This window comes from Malus domestica, chromosome 03 (assembly GCF_042453785.1).
Source record: "Malus domestica chromosome 03, GDT2T_hap1".
Classification (NCBI taxonomy): domain Eukaryota; kingdom Viridiplantae; phylum Streptophyta; class Magnoliopsida; order Rosales; family Rosaceae; genus Malus; species Malus domestica.
In genome coordinates this window covers 19,119,686-19,129,139 of record NC_091663.1, presented here as the reverse complement: position 1 = coordinate 19,129,139, position 9,454 = coordinate 19,119,686, and the positions used below count along the sequence as shown (strand labels likewise).

The 9,454-nt window shown below is 37.5% G+C and overlaps 1 protein-coding gene across 1 annotated transcript; it reads right to left on the bottom strand.

Annotated features, from left to right (window-relative positions):
* Positions 1-380: 380 nt before the first annotated feature.
* On the bottom strand, positions 381-8,531 carry LOC103413123 (serrate RNA effector molecule). Its single transcript, XM_029098410.2, has 12 exons — positions 7,521-8,531; positions 6,416-6,534; positions 5,912-5,969; positions 4,194-4,268; positions 4,022-4,096; positions 3,900-3,947; positions 3,676-3,744; positions 2,788-3,588; positions 2,627-2,675; positions 1,457-1,731; positions 1,161-1,343; positions 381-871 (listed from the first exon to the last, which is right to left on the bottom strand). Exons 1-12 carry the CDS (start codon positions 7,955-7,957, stop codon positions 811-813), a joined length of 2,250 nt encoding a protein of 749 aa, XP_028954243.2. The 5' UTR covers positions 7,958-8,531; the 3' UTR covers positions 381-810.
* Positions 8,532-9,454: the final 923 nt, after the last annotated feature.

Sequence of the window (9,454 nt, the reverse complement as noted above, 5' to 3'; positions counted from 1 at the left end):
AGAGTATAAATAAGACCCAACAAGATCCTCCCCGGATCCTCTCATTGTCAGGATCTCAAAAATCCATGAATCATGTATGTTCCTCATACATCGTACAATTAATTTTCGTCAAGTACTATTTGTATTCAATTTTAAATTTTCTGATCACACGATTCACGTATTCTCAAAATCCTCACAAAGACGATCTAGAGAGGATTCTAAATAAGACCATCCATTCAATAAATTCCAGCCCAAAATACAAGGGGGAAGATGATTGATATTACCGAAACAAACGCCACCAGCAACGTCGTGTGCTTCAGATCCGAGATGGTAATGACAATTTAAAAAAACAAAGCAGCAGTCTTCAACTTAAGAAAACATAAGTGGGCAAAAGTTACAAATGACTAACTAATCTACAGTTGAGTATTAGTCATTGACAATTTAATTTAATCCAACAAGATGGAAAGGAAACAAATGCAGCAAAGCCATCTGCAATCTATAATGTTCACAACTCCAATTTACAGCCAGCGATTATGATTTCAAACAACTCAGGAATTCAAATACCTCTCAATAAATCAAAAGTCAACATGAGTTACATCCCTAACAGCACGCTCATCGCCTCACCGTCAACGAAAAAGAGCGGTGGATTCTAAACGACCATCAGGGCCCATGTCCTGCTAGATCATTTTACTACAACTTCAAACTGCAGTCAAGTCAAGATGCAACAAACTTTCACTGGCTGACCTCGAGAGTACTGGAGTTGCCTTGGCCTGGAAATAATATGCAGCTTATACAGAGTCAAGTCTTTGACCGTCCTGCCTGCAAAAATATCTACAAGCTCCTGTAGTCTATCACCGTCACTTCATCTTCTGGGGCATCTAGATCTTGATAACTGCATAAATTGAAATCTAATCAATAATTTGGTATTCAGACATCCCATGTAAGTTGTATTCAGTTATTTTCAATTATTTCTGGTAGAGCTAGTAGAAGATTTTTCCCTACAACGAACCCACTTATGAACAACATATTTCCCTCATTATCTAAAAGTTAAGGAACATACTTAAATCTAATTACTAATTGTTTCAATCACAAAACCAATATATACTGAGCTTGGCTCCAACACCAATCACCAGATCCAGTCAGAAAGTCTACACTTCAATTATGTTTCAAACATAAGTTACCTTCTTAAACGTCGAGGATCCTGTCGAAAAGCTGGTGATAAAGCAAGAATTGGGGCTGGCCCACTCATTTGGGGTCCCGGCCACACATTTCTACCACTGCCTTCAAAAGGTGGAGGACCACCTTGATCTCGCAACATCTGCATTGCAACTTCAGGGGGAGCAGGAACAAAAGGTCCTAACGGACTGCATTGAAACCAATACATAATTTGATCTCAAAGAAAGAATGAAAATAAAAAGAAAGAAACCAATGCCATTTCAAATATAATGAAAACAATGTCCAAGAACTGTGAACATACCCAGCACCAGGCACAGGCATCAATACAGGTGGTGGCGGTATATCTGATGGGAAAGGAGGACCAACGCGCATTCCTTGCCCACCAAAATTTTCAAACATCGGGTCATCAGGATTTCCTCCATCTGGACCATCATTATTGGGCTGGAACTCACTTGATTGCATGTTATCAGACCTATCAAATCTTTCACCATTGACTCGATTTTCTCGTTCTCTACGATTACCCCGTTCGTCTTTCAATCTATTCTCTAAAGGCCTACGCCTCTGGGGTTTGTCCCTCTGACAAAATCAGCGTGATGCGAGTGAATCAAATACAATGCTAACAATAACATAAAAGATGATTTGTAGGGGAATAACATATTTAAACAGGGTGAAATATTAATAGAATTAAGTTTACTGTAATAGACTACTGCAATTTAAAACATGTTTACTTCTTTAATTTTTAACATGTAGTCAGAAAAGTTGGTGGAAAAAAGGAATACAGAACTAATAAAACTAGTATACCCAATTCTGAATAATCCTAATCCTAGCTTATCATGTGAATAAGCCAATCATCACATCATGTTTCGAAAAAGATACCAAAAGAAAAATGGACAAGCAACAAAATTACGCATTTATAATAACTATACTACAAAAATAGCATAAAAACTCTAACCAAGACAAAACAGATATTGATACACCAAAAATATGCACTTTTAAATGGGGGGAAAACCAGAGTCAAAGCAAGTCTTGTCCCTATGTGCATACAGAAATGCATCTCAACTCTAAGAAAGGAAACTTAAAAGTCTGCTCGAGTATTGTTCTAAAATTGTTATTTCCATTTGAATGCATTTAGGATCATATGATTCAATTCATTGTGATATTGGGATTATTAGTAGGTTATTACTCTTGCCTAAATTTTATCTGCCTCCTGTATGGAAAGACTAATAAAACTTAGAAATATACAGTTCGAAACTGACCACATAGTCATGTAATAAACTATAACAATACCAACTGGTCAAGTTTCTAATATCCCAAAGTCTTTATTAAACCTTGAATTACATAGAGAAAGGATGGAGGCAAAAACCTGAAATTATGCTACCAATTTGTTTCCTGGGTACATGCATACATAGGAAAGGTATAATGTACACAGCCACAATAGAAACAATAATATGTTGATTTCAAAGATTCTTACCAGTACAGGTTGCTGCATAATAGGAGTTCCACCAGGTGCATCCACATCACTGCATGAGGTTATATTTTTAAAAACCACATAAAGAGATAAACGTCATGACTGTTTGAATCCAAAGAACCACATAATATCAACTTGCATAGTTCTAAAAATAAAATACGTACTTCAAATAATTCTGAAAATACAGCTCCTCGCGCAGTTTGGAAGTCACCTCCATCACAAGTTCAGGGTGTTTCAATTTCAGATGTTTGTGCACAAATTCAGAAGCATGAAAGAGCTTCGTGCAGCCCTTGGCTCCACAACCATACTTCCAGCCATACTTTTCATCCCTAATCTTGCGAACATAGGGATCCAAGGACTCAGAAGCAGTAGTATCTATCTTTTCCCTAGCAGTCCTTATTTCCAAAGGATCTTGACTCTGCAACCTTTCTTTCCAACACAAGTCTAACTTCTTTTCCCACTCATTTCCATTACTAGTCAGATCGGAACTCTTCCCCACTGCTCTCACATGCCGTAGACCCTTTGCTTCGTTTGATTCACTCATTCCATAATAATCTAAACCATGGATGCGCCAGAGATAAGTATTAAGAGTGTCTAGTAGCTCAATGCCCTCCAAGCCCTTTACAGATGTCAAACCCCGTATTATAATAACAGGGCCACTGGAGCCACCATGCAATTTTTCTCTATTTTTGTCATTATCAGGTCCATATAAAATGTTTTCCACAATTCCTTTTTCAGAGTCAAGCTTGCGAACAAGGGCCTGCGCTTGTTCAATGTCTACTTGTATACGTCTGGGCTCAGAACTGACTGGGTGAGCCTTAGGAGCAACTGAAAGAAGATCATTTTCTTTATTTGGTTCCCTGCCAGACCGTCTCCGCTTGTCACCCACGTCAGTTTCATCTTCAGAATTTGGTTCACTATTGTGTCCTGGCTTATTTGGAGCTGCAGGATTGACACCTGGGCCTCTGCGCCAAAAGCCAAAATACCATCAGCCTGCTTTAATAGACATAAGACACAATCAAACATGCATACAAGGTGTAGACAGTTCTTACAAGTCCAAGGTCCCACTTTGTAGATCAAGCAGAAAATCTTTTGCTACTTTTCGTGCAAGTTCGTTCCTCCTAGATAGAAACCCAAGAAAATAGTTTAGTACAACGAGTTATGATAAAAAAAAATAACAATATCAGCTTTGTAAGATTACGTCACCCAAACAGAATGAAGCACTTGAAAAGAAAAAAAACAGTTTCCACCAACAAAATTCTGCTTAAGTGCACACCTTTCGATAACAGTCAGCAGATTTGTGGGATGATATTTGTCTTTCAGCCTATAGACACAAGCTAGTTCTGTTAGAATGATACACGTTAGCTAAAGGAAAGAAACAAAGTAAAACAATATTACCAGTCCTCATCTTTATGAGCATTAAAATAAGCTCGCTTCTGGGTAGATATATACTCTGTCTTGTATTCTTGATATCTGCATTATAAATAAGTTGCAATCACTACTGTATTATTCAAAATCATAAGTTAAGACAAACAAATGTCATCTACTTTACAATTACTCCATTCTGTACCTGCGCTCAGCTTCAGATGGAAGAATGTCATCTTCAAGCTCCTGAATGAATTGTTTGTATGACATCAACCCTTCTCTGAAAAGTTATTCAATATGTCACATTACTCAATGAAAGAAAATATCCCCAACCCCGAAGATATCAATTAAATTAAGAGAGTCAATACACAGTCAAGCATGTCAAGATGTTTATTTGTAAGTTGAAAGACAAGGATGAGCATAGCAGATTTAAAAGCAACAACAACAACAAAGCCTTTTCCCACTAACTAGGGTCGGCTATATGAATCCTAGAACGCCAATGCGCTCGGTTCTGTGTCATGTCCTCCGTTAGATCCAAGTACTCTAAGTCTTTTCTTAAAGTCTCTTCCAAAGTTTTTCTAGATCTTCCTCTAACCCTTCGGCCCTGGACCTCTGTCCCGTAGTCGCATCTTCTAATTGGAGCGTCAATAGGCCTTCTTTGCACATGTCCAAACCACCATAACCGATTTTCTCTCATATTTCCTTCAATTTTGGCTACTCCTACTTTGCCTCAGATATCCTCATTCCTAATCTTATCCTTTCTCGTGTGCCCACACATCCAACGAAGCATCCTTATCTCCGCTACACCTATTTTATGTACGTGTTGATGCTTGACCGCCCAACATTTTGTGCCATAGAGCATCGCCGGCCTTATTGTTGTCCTATAAAATTTTCCCTTGAACTTCAATGGCATACGGCGGTCACACAACACACCGAATGCACTCTTCCACTTCATCCATCCAGCTTGTATTCTATGGTTGAGGTCTCCATCTAATTATCCGTTCTTTTGCAAGATAGATCCTAGGTAGCGAAAGCAGTCGCTCTTTGGTACTTCCTGATCTCCGATCCTCACCCCTAACTCATTTGGGCCTCCATTTGCACTGAACTTGCACTCCATATATTCTGTCTTTGATCGGTTTAGGCAAAGACCTTTAGATTCCAACACTTCTCTCCAAAGCTTCGCATTTACTCCAAAGGTTAAGCATAGCAGATTTAAAAGCAAATCAAATTAAACCAAATAAAAAACAATAAATACTCTCTAATACCCATTTTATTTCACTAGAAAAAACCATTGAAAAGAGAGATTACACCTATTTTTCACAACTGATAAATTGAAATTTATGACATTTTCATAGCCTTGCATGGAAAAAAAGCATAAATATGCAGGATGGCAGAGGGCATAGATGGATCATACAAGTATTAAGTTACAGTCACCAGGCACTATACTGTACAGACTAAATCTAAGCAATTCAACAAGCATAACCTTGTTCATAAGCTACAACAGTCATCCAGTCAAAATTTAAAGTGTTAGTAATCTAGCCTACTAACAAGACCTTAACTAAAGATTTGGAAAAAAAATTAAAATTTACTACAGAAGAAAAGGAGAAATGCCACATTATGTATGGCTATGTATCAAGATGCTGAATAACAAAGTGCCCTAAATACCACACTTTGAAGTTCGATTAACATTTCACTTTTGATAAATTCAAGAATCCCAAACTAATGGACAGTGTGCTCAAATGAAGCACAGCTGAGAACCAAATAATAGATAAAGAATAGGAATAATTTTAACTTTTCATTCTAAGTAAGCAAAAATTAATAACATCGTAAACATATAAAATAAAAGAAAAAGAAAATACAAAAGGAATAAGTAATTAAACATAATGAGTAAAAATAGAACTAAGTGCAGGATAAAATCCCAACCTTTGAGTAGTCCCAGTGTTGGAAGCATCACCAAAACCACCCCTTCCTGAATCCCAGTCTGAGAAAAAGACCAAAATTTTCTAATTAAAAATATTAAAATTTTGGTCTTAATTTGTAAACATTAAGTGATTCCCAACAACATACCATGCCCAGGCTTCCTTATATCACGACTCGTACCATTGAATTAGCTAGAACTTATTTACACTTCCTTAACACTATGTCAAAGCAGATGGTCAAAGATTTTACGAAAGCTTTTAGATCATATAGCAATGGAAGTCTGTTCAGCTTCAACACTGAACCACTTCCATATAGAGCTCACCACATAAGAAAACTCATGACTTTAATAATTAGCAAAAGTATCTTATCATCCATAAACCTTCCAATCACTTGATTGACTACCTCTTAATCACATTAACACATAAAAACTTCATTATATTATTATTAAGACTGAAACATACCCACACCAAACCATAAAAAGTCGCTGAAAAACATTTAAGCACTTACCACCAGGACCATAGCCACCAGATGGGCGTCCAACATACCGACCATGAGGTCTTTCGTCACCATAACCAGCTCTACCCCCCATCTCACGATCATATCCACTTGGATAATCATATCCAAACCTGTGCATCAAAAGATCAAATGAACAATGCTCAAAAAATTGAACAACAAAGACACTACCATATAAAGTGCCAAATATTTCAAACTTTATACTGAAGAAAAACAAACCATAAACTGAAACTGAGAAATAGGCCAAAAGATCCAACAGATATGCAACCAAAAGAACAAATATGCATTAAAGGACCAGGAATGGCATACAGCATGGCAGTATTGTATAAAACACAAGCAAGAGAGACATTCGAGTGCCCTTCCTCTAAGATTAAGGCATTTTTCCCTTTATTAGTTAAAAAGAATTATTTAATTGCATCCACGTTGCCAGTGTAGTAAGAATGGTTATCATAAACAGAAATCCGACTTATCCCCAATTTTTAAAAAGAAATTACAGGAACCACGTATTTTATAATCAATCTAGTTCCCTTTTTACAAAATTTCCACTAAAATTGATGTCACTGACATGCTCATCACAGCTACCTTCCAACCACCGGAATACAAGAAATCAAGTGACGAATTACTTGTGGTTATATGACTCACAAGCCAGATGAACATTTCAAACCACAAAGGCCGTAATCATTTGATGATTAAGGATATCCATAAAACAACAAATTTAGATCTGAATATTACAAAAACCCACAAGGAACGTGTAATTTTATGCACCAGGGAACAGATGCTTTCTGTTTTTCAGCAAAAGATTGTGGAGACCCTGTATTCAACCCAAGATTCACATGTTCCTCTAACATTCTTGAATACTTTAGTCATCAAAATGCAACTATGGGTCTTATAAATAGAAATAATTGGGGACAATTTTCGGTATGTCCTCAAATCTCCATGTCCAAATTCAATTCCAGGTCAAAATGCAAAGCTTCAATTTCTCCACCTACTAAAGTTAATCTCTCGTCTTCGCTCTCCAAAAACAAACAGAAAAAGAAGAAGCACAAACGCATCTGTAACCACTAGTAAAACTCAAGGAAAACCAACAAAACTCACTCACCTCCTATCCCCAGGTCCAAACCCTCCTCTGGGGCTCCCTCTCCTGCCATCATACCCTCCATCTTCCCTCCTAGACCGCTTGAACGGAGGGGGTGGAGACCTCCGCGGTGGGGAGTGTCTTCGGTCCCTAAACGGGGGTGGAGGACTGAGGCTGCTCCGGCGCTTATAGTCCCTCTCTCTATCTCTCTCTCGAATAGCAGGAGGCGGAGGTGAGCGATTTCGATCGTAGTAATCGGGGCGGCGACTGAGAGGGCGGTCGAGGTCCCTATCGTCTCTGCCTCTGTCCCTTTCGTCCCTGTCGCGTCTTCGCGATGGTGCAGCTGGTGGGGGTGGAGCTGGTGCTTCTTGCGGCGGGGATTGGGGGTCATCGGAGGACTTCTCTTTGCGATCACGACGGCGGTCCAAGGACTCGACAGGCATGTTAATGATCTCGGCCATGGATTTTGGGGATTTGGAGAGCCAGAGGATGAAGAAACAAACCCTAGAATAAAATGAAACGCTGGAAACGACTAATGACTAATGAGACAGGGAGCTACAGAGTCAATTCCACGATTTCTTTCTCTTTTTCATTTTTTTACCCTGCCAAACGAGTCATATCACTAATTGGGTGTGAAAGAAAAGTGGTATTTTGTTTTTAGGAAACTAATTTGAAAATTTTGAATTTTAACGTAAAATAAAAGGTAAAATAAATAAGATTATAATTGATTTTTTAGTATAAAAATATGGTTTTTCATTAAAGTGAACAGTACCAGAAGCTTTTCGTTAAAATTCCTTTTTTTTTTATTGAAGTGAAAAGCTCATTTGACTGTTTGGTGTTCTAGATTGATATGTTATGCTCAATTAGAATGGCTACGAATCTAGTTCATTATTTGTTGTGTCAATATATGAGATAGACAAAATTAGATATGATAATTTATGAATGTAATAAGGTGGGTTATGTAACGCACACACAGGTTACAAGTCCGTCTCTGCAATTTCCATTTTCATTTGCGTTTGCGCGATCATCTTATTCCATTTGACCCTCGAACCTCTTCTTCAATTGTGCAGTCGTTCTTCAATTTTTTAGCGATCTTCTGCTTTTATTTTCTGATGATCTTCTTCGATTTTGTTGATGATCTGCTTCTTCGATTTCAGGTGTAGTAGGTCGTCAGTTGATGATAGGTTGTGGGTTTAGAAGTTCTTAGAATGAGGGCTTTATCCTCCATAAAGCTACTACATTTGAAGCCCTAATGAGAAATTTCATCCCCAATGAGTCAGAAATTGGGGCTAGATCCACCACTTGGGCTCGTAACTTCTTTTTTGGGTAGAAAAAATTAGGTTACATCTAGCCCCAAAAAGCAGTAAGCCCCACGAGAAAAGCAGCTCCCATGTGAGCCAAATTTAGCCACTCTCCCCCACTTGTGAATACACTTATACTCTTTTTTATTCTTTTTTAAACTCTTTTTATTTACATATTTTTGTTCCAAAGGTTCTCCTCCATTTTATTTGTACATTTAATGCTTAAGACATAAAATCATATAAAATGTTCAACTAAAAGGGCTTACTTTTATTAATTTCTAAATAAAAACACATTACATATTAAAATGACATTGGAAGTTTAGAGACCTAAACCGAAAACATAAACAAACAACATACCTAAATTGTAGGGCATTACAATTTAGTTATGAAATGAAATCTTATCATATCCGATTTCAAATAAACAAACTAACGGATAAGATTGAGGTATCTTGTTTGATTTTAAAGAAGAAGAAAAAATTGATCGCGTAATTAAATTACTACATATAAGCTCCCTGAAAGTAAATAACCCCTCTTTGGGAGATATTCCTTTATAAAGCCCTAAAAATTCCTCAAAACTCTAAAATAGGCTACATCGACCATTTTTCTATATCCATATAGAATCCCTCATTGGAGATGCTCTTTCGTTGTTCTGATTTG